The sequence below is a fragment of the Acartia tonsa genome, chromosome 8 (assembly GCF_053477335.1).
Source record: "Acartia tonsa isolate MP-2025a chromosome 8, ASM5347733v1, whole genome shotgun sequence".
NCBI classification, from domain to species: Eukaryota; Metazoa; Arthropoda; class Copepoda; order Calanoida; family Acartiidae; genus Acartia; species Acartia tonsa.
In genome coordinates this window covers 53,343,501-53,364,564 of record NC_137267.1, presented here as the reverse complement: position 1 = coordinate 53,364,564, position 21,064 = coordinate 53,343,501, and the positions used below count along the sequence as shown (strand labels likewise).

Genomic DNA, 21,064 nt, shown 5'->3' with positions numbered 1-21,064 from the left:
ATCTACAGAGGGGTTGATTTCGTTAATAATCATTGGGGATGTACATCAATTTATTGGTCATTGATTTAACCCTTTAGATCCCTGATTTATATTAGAAACAACATTATATCTTCAGAATGAGAATAACATTTCCAGTATGGCTTTCAAACCGATTAATATCAGCTGGATTAGAACAGCCATACTGAAAAATCATGTATGACATCTTATAACTGAAATTTTAAAAGTAAACTATTAAACAATAAAATAAAAATCATATAATTAAGACCAGTTTAACAAGCCCGGGCCTTCGGCCCCTCGCGTCTAACAAAACTGGTTTTAATCTTTAATTTTTAATTTTAATATCCACGAAAAGCAGTCCATAATACTTTTAGAATTGATTTAATGAAACTATCTTAATCTAGTGGCTAGGCTACTTGAGGTCCATAGAGGCACTTGTGGGAAGAAAGGATAGGTAGACCCTTCAACTTTTGAACCTTTGATAAGCTTCACTGTAAAAGAGAAACATATAGGTTCACACGCCCTTTAATTAAATTTTAGTCTACAGTCTATTTATAAATAGAATAATCCATACATAAAACATAATGCCTGACTTAGAGAAAAAGGATATGTAAAAATTTATAAAAATAAGGATGACAACATACATAAAAGCGAAGCTCTGATACGGTAGGACAAATGGACATTAACACTTGTTTAGTGTCAACACTAAATAATCAGAATATAAATGTACATATAAGAGTCAAAGCAAAATTGTAAGTAAATTTGATGAAAAACTGCTTGATATAGGATAATCTTTATGGACATACTTACGTCTTTAGAGACTTGATTATAGAGTTACTTCGCTTATATTGTATATGGATGTCTCAGCAATCAGTATACCAAAAATAAGATCAATCGGATAATTAGATCACCATAAAAATTGTTGTTAAAAAAGTAAAAAATCAACATGTTTAAAATGGACGTACGGACAATCTAAAAATGATTATAGAGTTTCTATGCTTTCTAAGTCGTACCTAACTACTACAGGAATCACAATGCAAATCAATAGGACAATTTTAACATGCCTAAATTAACGAAAAAAGCTATCCGTTACGGACGGACGGACGGACGGACCGACCCTAATTATAGAAAAGCTTCGCTTTTAAAAACAATGTAATGAAGAAGTAACTTTTCTATTTGAATTTTGAGTATATTCTCCCAAGATATCTAAAAATATTTACCCCAAAATTTGAATCTCCGTCATTATCAATGAATATCATCTTAATTTATCTGTTTTAAACAATTGCAGCTACGCTATCCTAGATTTTTTCTACATTTTTTTCTACAAACCTATAAGAAGCTACACTGTAAAGTATAAAAATATCAGTTAAGCGGTTAGCGGGATCCTACGGCACAAATAGACACAAACAGATCTTGTTACTTTTATATGAGGATGAATATATATTCATTCCTCCCTGGTTCAATATGATCTTATGATCCTTAGCTTAAAATAGGCTTTAAAATCAACATATTAACCAGGGTTCTTATGGGATAAGACAATGGACGATAAATTCATGTACTTTCCCAATGATGGTCAACATAATTATTCCTTCTTATTATTGGTTTAAATTTGGTAGGTTTAAAACCAAACAATTACATTTTAATAAAAGTAACCATTGTTTTTGATTCTACAAAAAAGATACTGTTGGCACAATTCTAAATTTAAATTTCATGTTAATTGTTCCCCCCCCCCCCCCTCTTCCTTCCTGATATTGACATAAACCAGATCTTTTGATACATCAAATTAAGAGTTTTGAAGAACAGTAGGCGTTTTCCCTTACAGTTCCTTTTTAAGCACAAAAAACTGCCCATCCTCTTTTTTTTGGTTAAAGTTGAGTTTAGTTTTAATTTTTTAAAATTTGTTCGGAATATTCTATTCTGTAAAGAATATTTTTTTTTTGTTTTTCCGATGTATTCTTGTTAACTATTGAGAAGATTAAGTTCTTTTAGGAAAGTATCAAACTCAGGTTTCGGGACTGTTTAGGCTATGTGTATTTAGATTTATGTTTCAGGCTGTTTTTCTGCCCTCTCCTCCCCCATACACAGAGCCCCTATATATTCTAAGTTATGATAATAAAAGACATCTTAAAAACATACACACACACATCTAGTTGCTTAATTTCAAGTAGGATAGATAGATATCTAAATATGATGATACCTATCTTACACATATTATTCATTTTTTATGTGTTATGTTTTTTTTTCGTTGGTTAGTGTCATCGTAATTGGATAAATATTCCTATGTATATCACTTTACACCAGCCAGATATCATTTTTTACTTTTTTTAAAGCAAGGCTTTTCTGCAATTTGGATATATACGTCTGGTTGCCTGTTATATACATAGGATAAAGGGAGGAAGAGGACAGTGGGCTGTTTATTACACTTGTCCCCAAAGTTTTGTAATAACGTTTTCTTAGTCGTTGGCTCATGAACTTTAGGGACTGAATTTTGATTGGTTGGTTCACTAGGTTGAATGTTAGAACGTTTCAACTCAATAATTGTAATCTACAGAAGGGGAATTTTGTGTATTATCATTGAGGATGTATATCAATTGATCGACCATTGTCTTATCTCTTTAGATCCTTAGGTAGGATCTAAGCTATATGTGGAATAATTGCAGGTAAGGGATTTTAGGGTTTTGTAGAAGAGAAGCGTAGAAAAACAGTCTAAAACCATTTCAATACTTGATTATGTAAATTGAATATACTCCCTTTAGGATTGAGAACTCGATCGGTTTAGTGGTTCGTGAGAAACAAACCTTACTACTTTAAATAAAGGGGTATTTTTTCTTTTTAATATATGAATAGTATTTTTTCTTAGCTGCGTTAAATTAGTTTTTGTTTGATGTCATCCTTGTTTTTTCAATAGGTACATATCATATTTATATTAGATATATCATTTTACATACAAGTGTAAAGATCTTTTGTACATTCTATATTTAAAAAATCGATATATCATTACTTGGATGTTGCACCAGATTTTCATGTACTCTTATAATGTGATGCTCGCAGCTAGCTAAAATAACGATACCCAATTGACCCCTTCTACTGAATGAATGAACTTACGGATAAATGAGGTCCATATTAGCAACCTAAATGGCTAAAAATTTTCTGCTGTCAACATATCCATGTATATCATATATTCATAAACTGTTTAATATAGATAGATTAAGACTCTAGGGGGCTAGGTGTCGCTTCGGGTACTAGACCTCTTCTCCACGCACCTTAAAACATACTCCGCTTATGATTGCAGTGTAAAGCGTCCATTCACCCATCAGACAACCAACTCTCTGAGATGCACGACCTTTGTCTGAGAGAAGTCCCAACTGTGCATGGTAACGAGTTGCGCCTGTTTTGGGCCAAGGCATTCCCCCCACTCTAACTATTTACGTCGCGCATCTGACATAGTAGCAGTGGAAACCATTTTTAACGTCTTTAGTTATGACGCGGTGTCGGACCGAGATTCGAACCTATTACCTTCCCGACGACGAGCGGATGCGCTACATGTTGAGCCACGGTCGCGGGTAGATATAGAACGATTAAGAGCAAATCTATTTTTTCTTTCTATTTCTATTTAACTAATTACTAAACCTACATTTTACGGAAGCTTTACAAAGGTCCCTGTAGAGTTTTTGGCTATTTTATCTGCTTTGCATGTATTCTATTTTTAAATTTTCAATTTTCGGTCTTAACCCCCCCCCCCCCCTCCCCCATTCAAATACAGAGCCTATAAAGGCTAGGGAAGCATTTGTCTGTCCCTTAATATCTAGCTAACAACTGAACAGATAAAGATTTTTATTGTAGGAACCTATAATAGGTTATTGAATTTTTTTAGCTACTTTATTTGAAAGAAGGCGTCTTAACTTTTTTGCTTTTTATTTAGAATAGCTAGTCGGTGCTTTTAGTACGTAGTAGATGTAAAATTGTCCATAGAATTCAGATATGCAATCGTTTTTTTTGTAGACCTCTTATTTTTGAAGTAATTTAAGTTTTATAAAAAATAATTAAATCTACTACGTACCGGCTAGCTATTCTAAATAAAAAGCAAAAAAGTTAAGACGCCTTCTTTGAGGCTTGTGATGGTTTTAGACTAATTTCTGCCTCCTCCCACCCCTTTCCATTTTAAAACAGTACATTTCCTTGAATAAATCTCAACTCTTTTTTTCTCGCACATAAAAAATCTGGGAATCATATTTAATCTGCAATTGCTGTATCCCTAAAATACATGTAAATGGATAATAATATTACGTTAGTCTTGATTCTTATCATATTATCTACAGTAGAGATATATAAAGGGATAAGACAGTAGCCGATAAGATGGATGTACATCCCCAATGGGATACACAAAATTATCCATTCTGTATATTATAATTAGTGGTTGAAAAGTTTGGACTTATGATTGAATTAACAAACCAATCAAAATTCAATAAATGTTCCATAGGTTGTAAAGACAATGAATATAAAAACGTATATTAAGACTTTGGGGTCTAATTTAATGAACAGCCCAATGTCCCCTCCCTTCCAGCTTATTCTATCCAAAAGGAATATTATAATCATTGCTCTGGATTTGCCTAGAATGCAGTAATAGATGAATGGAAAATTATTTATACTCAACAATTAAAAATTATGATTTTACGGTTTATGGTACAATTTTTAAAAGAAAGAATAGTTATTTCTCGTATCGTACTATAAACAGCTTTCCGCGGATATAAAATGTACAATTATAAGATTAAAACCAGTCTTTTTAGCCTCAAAGGCACGGGCTAAAAAAACTGGTTTTTATCTTATGGTTGTACATTTCTATTTTTGTAGAAAACTGAATATAATACGATGTTGGACATTAGTTTTTTCGTATGGATGAGAACCAGTTCCTATCCACCGGATTCGAATGAATACGAGAAACCGATTTATACAGTACCCGTTCTCAGTCGTACTAAAAATTAATGTTTAGCATCATATTATAGACATTTTTCCACGAAAATGAAACAAATAATTAAATTAGTTCTAGTTTTGTTAGCCTGGGGCTTCGGCCCCCAAGGTCTAACAAAACTGTTTTAAATCTAATAAATTTTCATTTTGATATTAGCTTTAAGAGGAGCTTGGCTTATTTTGTGCCCACGTCTATTATCTAAAGTTTACCAGGAATCTAAAGGGATAAGACAAACCCGATAAATTGAAGTACATTCCCAATGATGATTCACAAAATTACCACTATGTAGTTTACAATTAGTGCTTAGAACGTTTGGACACTCAATTTAATAAATTAACCAATCAAAATTCAATCAACAGCCCAAGGAACCCTCCCTCCATGAAAGTTTGCGCTTACAAGTAATGTGCAAAATAAAATTGCCTAAACCAAAGTTTATACATTTGAGTTTGTGAATTGTTATTTTCGCAACTTTAATTATCAAAACCCTTTTAGATAGTTAATAGTTATTTATCGCATCGTATTATAGACAGCGATCCGCGGATATTAAAAAGAAAAACTGATATTAATTATATTATTCGTAAAAAAATTCTGTCTTACAATGCTATATTATTTCAGTATGGCTGGGAACTAGTTCTAATCCAGAGGATATTATTCGGTTTTGGAGCCATTCTGAAAAAGTAAATAAACCAGTACGAGTACTCCGTCAAAAGTTTTTTTTTCAATAAAAGTTCTCTTAGTTAACATATTATCGATATGCTATTATCTTTTTCGACTAAATAGCATTTAAAATCAGAATTACAGCTGACATAATAACAACATAGCTATATTTTTAGAACATAATTGTTGATTTTTTCCCCTATGGTTATTTTAAAGTTTCTCAATCAAGCTCTAATAGTTATATCAATTTAATCAAACTAATTTGAATGAAAATCTGCAAATTTTGATATTTTCCTCAATCACTTTTGTCTAATGAGTCATGAATTAAGCTTTTTATTCTATATATAAAGAAGCATATAAGTTGTGTCTAAACGTATGTCTGTTCGTTTGGCTGATACGACATAATTTCAAATTAATCATCTACTTCCTATAAAATTCTTATTTATAATTATTATTTTCATTACATGTCCAAAATCTTTATCTTTACTCGGCTATAAAACATTTACAAAATAAGCCTAAAGATTTTCTTGATATCATATTGCAGTTTACTAATCATTTTCTCAGAGAGAGAGAGGACAATTGACTGTTTATTACACTAGTCTCCAAAGTCCTATAATAACGTTATCTTATTCGTTGGATCAAGAACTTTAAGTACTTTAGTAAATTTTGATTTGTTGTTTAATTAAGTTAATTGTTTAAACATTTCAACCATTAATTTTAATCTACAGAAGGGGTGATTTTGAGTATCATAATTATGACGAAGACCCAACTTTTGTATCACTTTTGATTCCTGTTTGTCTTAAAATGAGGAAGATGAGAGGAGAAGTGAGACAAAAAAAAACCCTAAAAAAGAGATGAAGAATATGACGTCAAAAGTGGTGCAAAAGTTATGCAGTTTGGTGACTTGGTCTTTGTCCATAATTATGTACACTTGTGTCCTTGTTTACTCTACATAAGGAAGGATAAAATGTGCGCCGATTTATATTCCCGCCCACTAAAAATCATACCACCAAAGAGTAATGATATAAAATCTAGGAAACAATTCATATTATAGTTTTCTATCGCATCGTATTATAGACTGCTTTCCACTGATATAAAAATAAAAACTTATAAGATTAAAACCAGTTTTGTTAGCCGAGAGGGACCAAAGGCCAGGGCTTTAAATGGGAAGTAATTATCAATATTTGTTATGTTCAATATATTTAAATGTTTATTCAAGTCTATTTACATTAATTTCTGACCAAAATTTTTCCCTTCAAAAATGTTCAAACAGAAAAAGGACATCTTGGTTCAAAAGTAGCGCAGCATTAAGATGCTAAACCATCTATAATACAAAGTAGAACGATGTCTGTCTGTCTGTTTGTTTGTCTGTCTGTTTGTCTGTTTGTTTGTAGCGAAGGATCTCGCTAACCGCTGAACCGATCGGGTTCTCCTTAACAGGGTAGATTCTCATATGTCCCGGGAAGGTTTATAACTATTTTGGGGGGAGGGTACCACCACCCTCCCTAGAGAAATTAATTTTTTTTTAAATTTCTCAATTTTAGAAAGAGAGTTCAACGAAAAACAAACGTCAAACGTAAAATCTTTTTGTACTTTTTCTTTTAAAATCTAAAATAAGAAATTGAATTATTAAATTCGACTCTTTCCTCCTCAAATGCCCCTAGAGGCCTCTAGGGGCGTAGCCGCTAGTAATTTATAATTTACAAGTCCTGTGCCATAGTCAGTAAATGTAAAGCTTAAAAGGCCAATAAAGCAAGTCATAGTTAAGTTTCTTGAAAAAAAACTTTAATTGATTATTTAATTCATAATTAATAGACTTTTTATATATACTTATAATTTATTTGCTTTGATATTATTGGTTTGTGTTTTAATTGTGGCTGTATGTTAGACTGCATGTACTAAGGTACTGATAGTAGCTTCGTCCTTAGCATCTAAAGGCTTTTTATTCAAAGAAAGGGGCAGAAGGGGGCTATAAAAATAGCCTAAAACCATCTCAATTCTCAAGACTTAAATCTGAAAATGAAATAGCATAAAAACATTACTGGACCTATATGAGAAGCTTACCTAAAATAGAGACCTAATCAGTTTAATTGTTTATAGCGGCTACGCCCCTAGAGGCCTCAAGGGGCACTTGAGGAGGGGAGAGTCGAATTTGGTAACCCACTTTCTTATTTCAGATTTTGAAAGAAAAAGTAAAAAACAAATTTTTTTGGGGGGATATATATAAATATTTTTTTTTTTTTGGGGGGGGGAATTTTTTTCTTGGGGCGATTTCTTTAGGAAGGGTGGTGGTACCCTCCCCCAAAATAGATATAAACTTTCCCGGGACCTATGAGAAGCTCCCCTGTTTAGCGGTTAGCGAGATCCTTCGGTACAGACAAACAGACATACTACACATCCTGTTACTTTATTATAAGGATTGGAGATTATAAGCTTCAGTAAAAAAAAACATACTACTTTATATAATAGAATATGTTAAATTAACAAATACATTTTTTTAGGTAAGTTGTGAAATAATATCTGCTTTATATTACAGAAACTACCAATCCCACTGATTTTGAATTGGATTAGGGCAGCCCCGTAGGGTATGTGAACCTCATGTACAGGCTCACCTTGTAAAATTATTGAATTGAACGTGTTCATGAATTTATGAATCAAAAAGTGTAATTATAAAACGACAAATAATAATAAAAATTTAGTTTTTGCACATAAAGAATATTGTAAAAATTAAGTTATTAATGTATAAGTGTATTTGATTACTTCAATGCTGGGGGTCATTATAAAAGAATACTGGAGAAGGGTAACAAACCTGAATGCATGGGGTAGAGGTAATTAACCCCACAAAATTACCTTAATTTTTATGAAATTTAAAATGGGAGGAAAATGCAAACAATACCTGATTTAAAAAAAAGTGGTCAATAAATCAACCGCGTACTAAAATGTAAAATGTTTTTTTTTGTTGCAAATACATATACCTAACTTTTTTCACTTGAAATGAATATTAGTGTGTTGCTCGAATAAACCAAATCGATGATATATCATTTACTATAGAAAGACATCTAAAGGACAAATTTATTGGAAGGACAGAAATAACTTTAATTTTTGGAATTGGTGATTAAATTTTCCTGTGAAAAATCTTATTTTTAACAAACAAAAAAAGTATTAATTTTAACCGATTAATATCCGCTGGATTAGAACCGGTTCTTAGTCATACTGAAATATCATGTATGCTATTGTATTACATACAATTTTCTACGAAAATTGAAAAAGAAACCACAAAAGGAAAATCAGTTTTGTTCTTCGTTCACTCGAGGATAACAAAACAGATTTTAGCTTATATTTTTTTATTTTGATATCCGTGGAAAGTTGTCTATAATACAATGCTATAAATACATAGTATCATTTTTCTCCCTAAATGGACCATTGTGTTATCGTATAGACAGTCAGAAAGAAACACCGATTAGGCCTAAGTAACATGGATACACACACACACACACACACACACACTCTATGTGTGTGTCCCCACCGTACTCAATCCTTGTATATAAAAAGAGAGCACTATCCTAATTAAACCAAATAAACAACCATTTAACCCACTCTGCTTTATATTTTTTGAGTAACTTTCCATATGTCTATCTATTATAGTTTCTTAATGTCTTGCTTAAATCTTATGTAAATTAATCTTTATTTTTAGTTTGAGGCAGGTTTTCATCTATTTTTAGGGATGTAACCCTTTAAATTAAACCCTTTACCACCCCCCAAAATTATAATTAAAAATTTATATTATTAATGGATAACTTTTACCGACTTAGATATTAGTTTTATAGAACTTGTTTTGTGTGTTATACTTTTCGCAGTGGGGGTATTAAAATTGCCCAAAATACTCTAAAAGACCATGAAATTTCCGTAAAGGGTATAGAATAAATAGAGCCTAGTGTATATATATTTATATCTCTCTCTTTTTTTGTATATATATTCAACATGCCAAAGTAAGTAAATATATAAAACTGACTTTCCAGTTAAACCGAACCCATTTTACGCGTTACATTGCAATATTTAAAAAAATATTTATAATAAAATAATAAAATCTAAGTGAATTATTTAAAGTAGTTATGTAGTGAAGTAATAAATAAATCATTTTTATTATTTATTAACAAGTTTGTAACATGTTTTTACCGTTTTACCTTAATAATTTTTATATTTTTAATGGTTATTAAAATATTTTTGATAGAAAACCTTTATTTTGTTAAAATCATTTTTGTATGGTTTAGAAATAAACTTCAAAATAAAATAGGATTTAAGAGTTTTAGAATTTATCGGCTATAACCCTAGCCATATCTCTATTTTAACAAGGATAACAAAATACTTAAAAACCAAGCTCTAAAATCAGAAGGAAGTAAAAATGAACAATAACTCTTGCAGAGTGTCAGAACATAATAGCAGGAAATTATTTTGTAAGTGAAAAAAAACTGTAAATAAATTTGTTGCAAAACTGATTAAATACAGGATACAGTAAAGCACATACTTTCATTTTTAGGGTTTGATTAAAGAGCTGCCTCGCTAATAATTTTATACCATGTTGTACTAGGAATCGTAATTCTAAATTTTAGATGAATAGGATACTTATATCACAAAAATGTTGCATGTTAAAAATGGACGTACGGACTTTCTGGTAACGATTATAGAGTTGATAAGCTTTCTTAACAATGCAAAGTTTTAAATTAAAACTTCTGACATGTCTAAATTAACGAAAAAAGCTAACCTTTATGTACGGCCGGACCCTAATCAAAGAAACGCCTCGCTTTTAATAATACTTAACTTATACATACATACTATATATTTTTTGAGTTGACTGTTTTGATCAAATGGGCATAAAAAAAATTATTAGCCTGGTTTATATTTACCTAGTGAAAAAAAATTAAAGAGATATTCATAAATTTTTCCAGTAAAATTTTGCAATGCTAATTTAAGATGTGTTGTTGTGATGTTTGGAAATGGCTGCGGGTTAGCTTCAGGGAAATGGATATATTATTACTTGGATGTTACACCAGATTTTCATCTACTTTCATCAAGTAAAACTCGCAGCGAGCTACAAAACAATACCAACCAAGCATCTCATTCTCACCTCTCCTCTCCCTCTTACTGGATTAATATACTGACCAATATATGATGTCCATATTAGCAACCTAAATTTATGATATTATCCACGTATATTCTATATCCATTTTTAGGGACCATAATAAGATTTATGCTTTGATAAGGCCGGTAAGTTCAAATTTGTTTATTGTTACTGGGATCTTACACCAGATTATCATGTACTCTAATAAAGTGAAATATGTAGCTGACTATCCAAGTATATTCTACATCTATTTATGTACAACACCAAAACAAGGGTGGTAACATCTTCTCTTGGGATATATAAAATCTCAAATGAAATTTTATGAGCAGCTGAGTATTTCACAGTTTCTAAATATTACAACATAAATGTCGCTTTTCATGCTAAAGGCAGTTAGAAAGACATTTTCATGGAGGAAAGCGGTATTGGACTGTAAATTTTTCTAATACCCACAGTTTTATAATAGATATTGACTTTATTACATTGAAAGATATATGTATACAATTTGATTTGTTTCTTCAAACTAGTAGTATCAAAAACTTTTAAGTAATATTTTTTGCCTACAATTATGCTAATTTTGTTTATCACCATTATGATGCAAATCAAGGTAAAATTCAATAAAAGTCCCCAGAGTTGTTAGGCCAACGAATAAGAAAACGTTACTGGGGACTGGTGTAATGAATAGCCCAATGTCCCCTCCCTCCCTGGTAGAAATGAGAAAACATACATTCGCTTTGCTGTGGAAATTCAACACATACAAAGAGACGCCCACACATTTATCCTTTAAAGCTTAAATTCTCACAACAAATGCACTCAAAACTACCAAAAATATATCAGTTCAAATAGCTATCATTAGAAATCTTGGGTATAGTTCATTTTGTGTCAACGCACCTTAAGGGGCGATTCTTCGTATTTTTCAAAATAGCTTTTCTCCTTTTTCTAGCAACTGCGGGGGTCTCTAACCCTGTGGGGCAATCACCTAACCCAATATAACCTAAAATAACCTATAAAAAAACATTTTAAAAATACGCATTACCACGAAAGGGATAATCTTATAAGGATATGTTGGAATTTCATTTTTATGCTTGTCACCAAAGTTTTATAATTACAATATCTCATTTGTGGGGTTAAATACATTGGTGACTTTTACTAAATTGATTGATTGAGTCAGGGTTCGGAAGCCGCGCTATCAGCCGCGCGGCTGCGGCTGCGGCTGAATCCTAATTTGCGGCTGCGGCTGCGGCTGACGTGGCTGAGGCTTATAGTTATGGAAGTGGCTGAGAGTGGCTGAGGCTTAGTGCGGCTGAGATTGGCTGCGGCTGAATGCGGCTGAGGCTTAATAAGAATTGGGGTGGCTGAGGCTTACAGTGGCTTAATTGGAATTTTGTGGCTGAGGCTTCGAGCGGCTGAGGCTTACAGTGGCTTAGGGTGGCTGAGGCTTACAATGGCTGAAGGATTTGTGGCTGAGGCTGCGGCTTACTGAAAGCCGCGCGGCTCAGAGCGGCTGCGGCTTACAGTGGCTGATTGGAAAATTAAGCCGCGCGGCTGAGTGAGGCTGAGGCTGAGAGTGGCTGATTACATAATTAAGCCTCGTGGCTGATTCTGAGGCTGCGGCTTACTGAAAGCCGTGCGGCTGAGGCTGTGGCTGAATTAAATTCAGCCGCGCGGCTGAATGCGGCTGCGGCTGCATACAATATTAAGCCTTGCGGCTGATTCTATGGCTGATTATAAAATAAGCTTTGCAGCTGAGGCTTCGGCTAAATTGGATTTTTAAATGCATTCTAGGACATTTTTTGGAGAGTTGAGGGGGGTTAGGGTTTATGAGAATGGGAGTGTAGGGAAGAGGGGGGAGGACAGCAGGATTTTTTTCAAAATGTTTGATTCAGAATTTGTGTTAGGGGGGAGGGGGAACCATAGATGTTCTTTTAGTGGAGGAGGGTGGAGGGCGTAACAACCTTTATTATTTAGTACGTAGCTAACCTTAAAATCATTATATTATCAAGATATTTTTTTGAGGATTATAATATGGGGGTAAGTGAAATCATGTATGAAGTTCAAGGCTAATGTTATTTTATTCAGGGAGGGAGGGGACGTTGTGTTTTTTATTACACCTGGTCCCAAAAGTTTTATAAAATTGTATCATTCGTTGGCTTATTAAGTCTGATGACTTTTATAGAATTTTGATTGGTTGGTTCATTAAGTTGAGTGTCGCTAACTACAATGTCGTCATTCTTATTTATATCTATTAACTCTGAGGCAATATAAAACAACATATTTTAGGTGCATCTTTAGTATCGAAGCTACTCTATAATTCAAAATGTTGGTTTGTCTTTAAGAAATAGATGAAACGTAAATTTCTTTCATGCTATTCAAGATAGACAGTTGAATTTTTTTTAGATTATTCCCTTTACCAAATGAGCTTCCAATATTCAATTTACAATTTATTTACGTGGCTACTATTTCTTTCAATATGGAGCTTAAGTATAAACATCCATATCTGTGAGACTGCTTTAAGACAGTTTTTTAGTTACTGTTATATTTTTCACATATTTCCCCATGTATTATGTGTTTATTGTCCGAATTTCAAAATTATTGTGGATAATAGCAGGAATAGGTATAACCAACAAGCAAAATAAATATAAAATGATATTTGGGGGGCAAATGGAGAGGTCGTCAATTTTACGATGTGTTGCCCCCCAACGACAGCTAAAAAACATGTATAGGTTTTGTGATTTTTTCCCGAATTAATTTCGTTATTGGTAGAAGCTAGGATAATAGTATCAAATTTAATTTTTCGTTATTTGGACCATTCAGTGTGTAACTTTCTTTGACTATCAGTCATCATAAAAAATATTAAAAATACATGAGAAACTTTTTTTTTATTTTTTCTCCAATAAATCTGTGCTTTAATTTAACAAATCTCCTCGTCTGTATCAATGATTTTTTGCTTCGCTTCTTGTTTGAGTCTTTTTATGTTATTAATTTGGTTGTAGTTAACAGGTGGTAGATATGCTTTGTAGAGCCCTGCGCATACATAACAAGGATGACAACATCCATAAAAGCGAAGCACTGAAACGTTAGGACAAACGGACATTAACACTTATATAGTGTCAGAACTGAATTATCAGAATATAAAAGTATAAGAGTCGAAGCAAATCAATAAATTTATTGAAAAAATGCTTGATAGAGGATAATGTTTATGGAATACTTACATTTTTAGGACTTGACTATAGAGTTGCTTCGCTTAAAATATTGTACTTTGTTGTCTCAGAAATCAATATACAAAAATCAGATCAAACGTATAATTAGAACACATAAAAATTTGTTGTTAAAAAAGTAGAAAAATCAACATGTTTAAAATGGACGTACAGACATTCTGGTAATGATTATAGAGTTGCTACGCTTTCTAAATCGTACCTAACTACTACAGGAATCACCATGCAAAGTTTGAAATCGATAGGACAATTCTAACATGCCTAAATTAACGAAAAAAAGCTATCTATCTTATAAGGACGGACCAACCCAAATTATAGAAAAGCTTCGCTTTTAAAAATCAATATTTTACTGAATTAGCAAGCGAGAAAATGCATTAGATCATGTAGTTTAATAAAGGATCGTTTCATGACCTCAAAAGAACAAATTGAGCTTTTTTTTGTAAAGGATGCTTGGATTTATTGGGGTCATCCATATTATAAATGTGAAAAAAGTCTAGCTTGCTGAGCGGGAGTGCGGACACAATGGACGTTTTCACTAATGTCAAAATTGTAGAGAAGCTTTGTTTTAATCAAAAGTAACTCAAAATAACTTTATACATGTTTATTTATAGGTTGGATTGGGTTAAAATAGATTATACAGGATTCCTTTCCATTATTTATTTGGGGAAAGGAATGGGCAGAATACAATACTAGAATTTTCAGCATAATGAATCTTAACAAAAATTTAACTAGCTTATTATTATTATTCCAGGGAGCCTAGCTTCTTCATAAGTCGGTCTGTCCCACTACAAGGATATTTAAAATATAAAGAAGCTTTTATACTAAAAATTTATTTCCAAATGATACAAAACATAATACTAAATAAATGAGTATAAACATATTTTATGACTATAACCTTTAAGTTTAATTATAGAGTAGATCTATTAATCAGAGAGCTTGGCTTTACAAACAAAGTAAATTATACAAAAATTAATTTAATTAGATAATTGCAATGTAACAATTTTAATGTCAGATAATTTTGCAAAGTGAGGAAATTACAGTTGGACAAATATTTGATACAATCAATTACAAGATTTGAGTTAATTAAAACTGAGCAAGTATATTTAAGGGGTGTGTTGTGGAAAAGGTAATAATATTCCTATTCTTAATGAAAAACATTAGATTATTCCCCACACTTACAAAAAAAAATTACCCACAAAAAGAATAAAACATATAACTCACATGAAAGGTATATAACCCACCTAAATAATTTTTGTTTAAAAAACTTATTTTTTACAAAATAAGTGTTTGTTTTGCTTTATTTTATTTACTAACGGCTACACCCATAGAGGCCTCTAGGAAGACATAACATTATTTCTCTCAAATCTCTTTTAAAACCAGCTATTTACCAAAAATACTTTTTTTCGCCAAAAGATGGTGTTAGTTTTGTTTTTAACTAATTGTACTTTTTTTGTCGATCTCTTGGGGGGTGTGGTGTTAACCTCCCCCAAAATAGTTAAAAACCTTCTCAGGACCTATGAAAAGCTACCCTGTTAAGGGGAACCTGATCGGTTCAGCAGTTAGGGAGATCTTTCTTACTAACAGACAGACAGACATTGTTCTACTATATATTATAGATTTGTTTTCATTCTTGAGTGATGCCAAGATCTGTTCCAGGACTTTATAATTCTCTTCTACTATTCTTAACAGCATATATCTAAAAAAAAATTATAATAAAAAGTAACGGATATTTAAAGTCAATATATAAAACTTGTTTTAAAACTGGAATATGTCTGTGTACATAACCCTTTCACCCTTAATGGTCAGGCCCCTTTCCAGATCTTTATCGGTCAGGGGGTCCACTATTATCTCGCCTGCTATAAGAGATATTGGGCTAAAAATAATTTGTGCATATCCCCTATTAGATAATGAATTTCTGACTACAAGTGAGTCAATTTTCCTTTCTTCACCCTTTTATTTAACAAACTTTAGTTTTATATAGGTACGATAAAGATCATAGTATATCTATAATCATTACCAGAAATCTGTATATATATTTAAAACATGCTGATTCATTTTTGACAACAAATTTTTTATATGAAATAAGGATGACAACATCAATAAAGGAGAGCTCTGAAACGGTATGACAGACAAACATTAACTCTGGTACAGTGTCAGATCTGAATATACAAAATATAAATATGTAAGTTTTAACAAAATTATATGTAAATTTGTTGCAAAACTTCTTAAATACAGATTAATGTTTAAGGACATACTGGCATTTTTAGGACTTGATTATAGAGTTGATTTGCTTTAATATTATACCTTGTTGTAATAGGAATCAGTACACCGAAAATCAGATCAATTGGATGATTATATCACATAAAAAATTGTTTTAAAAAGTTAAAAATCAACAAGTTTAAAATAAACGTGCGGACATTCTGGTAACAATTATAGAGTTGCTACGCTTTCTAAATCGTACCTAACTACTACAGGAATCATCATTCAAAGTTTGAAATCGATAGGACAAATCTAACATGCCTGAATTAACAAAAAAGCTATCCGTTATGTACGGACAGACGGACAGAAATACGGACGGACGGATATATGGACCGACCCTAATTATAGAAAAGCTTCGCTTTTAAAAATTATCTTATTCACCTGTTTTTTGGAATACTGAATCCTATTACAACAAGTCACAATATTGTAAGCGAAGCATCTCTAATCTAATCCTGATAAGTATGTTCTTGAACCATATACTGTATTTGAACAGTTTTGCAAATTTACTTTTGTTAAAAGCGAAGCTTTTCTATTATAAGGGTCGGTCCGTACGTAACAGATAGCATTTTCCGTTAATTTAGGCATGTTAGAATTGTTTTAGCTAACAGTAATTAAAATTACTTGCTCTTATTTGTGAAAAGTACCCTTTACAAAAGAAGAACAGCCAGAAAAACTTTTTATACGATTATTCAAAGCAAAAATAAGAATAAAGTGCTAATGTTTTTTTTTTTCCCTACCGGTTAACTTAGCTTAACTTGATTAATATTTACAATAATAAAGTATACGGTCATTAAAATTACTTGCTCTCATTTGTGAATAGTACCCTTAACAAAAGTCTGACAGTCTGAAAAACTTATTTTATACGATTATTCGAAGCAAAAATAAAAAAAGCCATACAAATTTACAAAACCAGATGTTGACTTTCAACATAACATCTTTTTGTTAGATACATATGGACAGGTGTAAAACCATTTCATAATGTAAATAATCGCACAGGAACCCTCTCGTATGGACAGCAATTTCCCTCAAAGTAGCTTGTTTATCACTGAACGCCCCTTATTTTAAAATGAATTTAAAATAATGGAATGAGGAAGTAGAGTAATAGATACTAGCGGCTACACCCCTAGAAGCCTCTAGTGGCACTATAAATGTTTGTTTTTTTGTTGCATTCAAGTTTCTATCATACCTAGCTATGTTGCGTATGAGTCTCTTTCTACGATACCTAGCTATGTTTCGATTTTTTTTGTGATTTTTCTTGGGAAGGTGGTGGTACCCTCCCCCAAAATAGTTATAAAACTTCTCGGGACCTATGAGAAGCTATCCCGTTAAGGAGAACCCAATCGATTCAGCAGTTAGTGAGATCCTTCGGTACAGACAGACATCCTGTTACTTTATTATAAGGATTACCTCATGGGAAGTTTAGTGCAGATTATAATTCAGGAATTAAACAAAACATTTCATTATAAGTCTGAAAAAAATAACAATGAAAATATACATTCATTCAAACTTTCAACAAATTACAAACATAACAATAATTGAAAAAAAGTTGTATAGGTAAACAATAATTGGTTCCGCAAGACTTTTTTTAGGTTTGAAGTTTGTAGTTTTATCCAGCAATGAAAAATGTCCTGAAAAAATTTCAAAACTTAAAAAAAGCCTTTGTTTTTAACACATTATTTTTATAAAGTATCTTTCCTTGATATATTACTGGATGGGGGAGAGGTGGGTGGAATGTAGCTAAAAAATCTGTTCATGAAGTTCAAAAACTTCGCCTTGCTCCTGGGTAGCGGCGCCTGGCTGTCCTTCAGTGTCCTAAAGAATTAATAAATGAGTATTTTATTCAACAAACATCAAGATGTTAGATTTAATATCAATGATTGACGTAAAAAATCTATTTTGCTACAGTTTATCTGCAATTGACCAGAATGTTTTAAAAATCTAATATAATATAAATGGTGAAACATAAACAGGGGGAAGAGGTTGTTTAAAAGTAACAAGATGTCTGTCTGTCTGTCTCTACCAAAGAATTCCACTAACCGCCAAACCGATATTGTTCACCTTTACAGGTTAGCTTCTCATAGCCCTGAAAAAGTTTATAACTATTTTGGGGGAGGGTACCACCACCGTTCTAAGAGAAATCGACCATAGAAAAAAATATAAAAACTACCATCCAATTTTTTTTACTTTTTCTTTATAAATTTTTTAAAAATGTGTCCACTCCCTTCCCTAAAATGCCCCTAGAGACCTCTAGGCGCGTAGCCGCTTGTATTTCATAATTAAATACAAACATATTTTGTTGCATACCTGTTCTGTATTCAATAATCTGTTTACTCTCAAAAAAATTAGAGAGTCCAAGGCCTCAGGTTGAAGGCGATTTCGAAGGTCTGTTTTTAAAAGACGGACAACAGAAAACACTCTTTCCACAGAGACCTAAAACCAATACAGTGTTTTTTTTATTAGAACTGTTTTGAAAGCAATTTACCCAAATCATAGTTATTAATGATTAATGGCTATTTTCTTTATTTTGCCACCCTTCTGCAAGCCTAGATATAAAATCAAGCATATGAATTTACCTGAGTTGTGGGTAATGCAAATAGTTGCAGAGCAATTTCTTTCAGACACTCTGGGTAATGATCTTCAATTATTTTTGGATATGGGATTCCAGACTAAAACAAAAAAAAATTTTATTAATTTTTTTTTAAATTAAGGAAAAGACTACTGTCCTTTTATAAAACATACTTACCCAATCAAACAATTGGAAGTTATAAGCAAATAAAAAGAAATAAACAATGAAAAATTGTCAAAATGTAAAAATGTAAAAAGTATTTATGGAAAGACATACACATCTTACTATTTTGGCAGAAACTGCTTAGAACAAAATTCATTGATGGTTGTAGCAAAACATTTAAAATTTTGTCCTTAAAGCAGTGCTTTTATACAGGGTAAATGATACTTACATACCTTAAACATATTTTTCAAAGAGTCTCTTTTCTCAACTAAATCTTCCAATCCGCGGCAAATTTCTTTTTCAAGTTCTTTGATAGTACTGCTCTAATAAAATAAATATGTTTGTTTATGAGAAAGAATGAACATATATTGATTAATTCACTTAACTTGCATCCGCTTGGATGTACTCTATCTATGTTAATCTATGTTACCCCTTAACAGTCAGGCTCCTTGCCCCACCTTTACTAGTCGTTTTAAGAGACATCCATGACGATCGGACTGCCTTTCAGCATGTTTTTGGCTATTTTTATATTTTTTACTTATTTCCCCATATCTTTGGTGTTTTTGGTCCGATTTTCAAAAAAATTTGGATCTTAGTTTCAAAATAATTTTCCCTATTGTTCTGAGCCTCCTATATGTAATTTACTTTGACAGTCAGTCACAATTATCATAGAAATCAAAAGGAGGTTTCATGTTTATTTTTCTCCAATAAATGTATTCCAGATTTTAACAAATAATCTTTAAATGTACTTGTATGTACATATTTTCATCCATGCTTTTTTACGCTTCGCTACTTATGAATGTTGTCATCCTTGTTTTTTGAGTTAAAATCCTACCTTCCTAATTGGTGGTCTTTGGCGATACCTCTCTTTGATTATTTCCTCGAATTCCTTGTCACTTTCTTCACCATCTGTGTTGGCAGCAAGAGTAGGTGGCTCATCGACAACTATTTCATCTGCAACCTCATTTAGAGGAGTTGAATCTATATCTTAACAAAAAATTTAAATCATCAATGTGTGTAGTCAATGGTAGATTAACAATTTAAACATTTAGAGTTTCATCCCAATAAAGATATTGACTACCTGTCAGTGACTATTTTATATCAAATTCTTATAGGAAGGACTTGATTTTTTCTTTTACGATTAAAGCATTTTACTCATATGAATCATATGTTTTGCTTTAACATAGTCAAAATATTCATGAAAATGAAGATTGCATAATAAAGTGGTCCAGTGTTTAGATTAAGGAAAAAATTTGTTACTTATTTGTTAGAATTTCAAATGAACAAACCTTTTAATTTTGATACTCTAGATAAGAGGTATTTTTTCACTTCTTCGTCGTCATCATCTGTGATGGCAAGAGTATACCTTGGATCTAACTTGGTGGCTGCTTTCAGCATTGAATTGAATAGTTGGTCTTCTCTCAGGCGTAAACTTGATGATAGTTCTGTGGCAAGAGGTGATGTAAGCTTTTCTAGCCTGTTGATCAAAAGCTTCCAGAGCTTAACAAACTCACCTGGAGTGAGTGTTTCACTCTGGAGTTCTAGGGTCAATTTGGCTGGATCTCGCAGCACACGCACAAGATCTTTTAGATCATCAAATTCCTTATCATTCATTTTCTCAAAGATGACATTCCCAATGTTGGCCAGTTGAGAAATTGTTACTTTGCAGTTTGATAAACTTTCAAGCATTTTGAAACAGCTGGACCATCTCGTATCATTGTCAATTGAAGGTATATTTTCATTATTGGCTTTGAAATACATACTGTAGGTTTTATTTCTTGCTTTTTTCACAACTTCTCGATAAAAATCTATTTTGTCTTTGGATTCCTAATCAAACAAATAGAATAGATTCATGAAAAAAGGATAACATTTTAAGTAGAATTGCTATTCTAAAACTGTAAGAACCATTCTCCTAGCCAAAATATAGCCATTGTTAGATTTTTTTGTGTCAGTCCAACCCAGACTAGCGGAGAGGTATAAGATAATCAAACAAATTAAATGGCCACGAGTAATCACTTTTAAAATATAGATGCACTAACTGGACATTACATCATTTCCCCCAATTCCTTAATTACGGACGGACAGACGGACGGACAGACATTGTGAATTATAGAGTAGCTTTG

General features: G+C 32.1%; 1 protein-coding gene across 3 annotated transcripts; it reads right to left on the bottom strand.

Moving 5' to 3' along the window:
- Positions 1-14,540: 14,540 nt before the first annotated feature.
- LOC145327317 (uncharacterized) lies at positions 14,541-20,702 on the bottom strand. Of its 3 annotated transcripts, XM_080170954.1 has the most exons (9): positions 20,231-20,702; positions 19,777-19,928; positions 19,175-19,264; positions 18,787-18,879; positions 18,518-18,643; positions 17,621-18,025; positions 16,595-16,665; positions 15,196-15,650; positions 14,541-15,043 (listed from the first exon to the last, which is right to left on the bottom strand). In XM_080170954.1, the coding sequence occupies exons 1-6, from the start codon at positions 20,700-20,702 to the stop codon at positions 17,951-17,953; spliced, it is 1,008 nt and encodes a 335-aa protein (XP_080027080.1). In that variant the 3' UTR covers positions 14,541-15,043; positions 15,196-15,650; positions 16,595-16,665; positions 17,621-17,950. The 3 variants fall into 3 exon arrangements, with proteins under 3 accessions (XP_080027080.1, XP_080027079.1, XP_080027081.1); XM_080170953.1 differs by having other exon boundaries at positions 14,541-15,650; XM_080170955.1 differs by lacking the exon at positions 16,595-16,665 and having other exon boundaries at positions 14,541-15,650.
- Positions 20,703-21,064: the final 362 nt, after the last annotated feature.

Bases quoted from the DNA above. Each gene is read 5' to 3' on its own strand.
- LOC145327317 (XM_080170953.1), bottom strand. From the start codon at position 20,702: ATGTATTTCAAAGCCAATAATGAAAATATACCTTCAATTGACAATGAT. The intron at 19,929-20,230 runs GTTTGTTCATTT...TTTTTTGTTAAG, and splicing joins TAGAGTATCAAAATTAAAAG to ATATAGATTCAACTCCTCTA. The intron at 19,265-19,776 runs GTAGGATTTTAA...TTATTTTATTAG, and splicing joins AAAGACCACCAATTAGGAAG to AGCAGTACTATCAAAGAACT.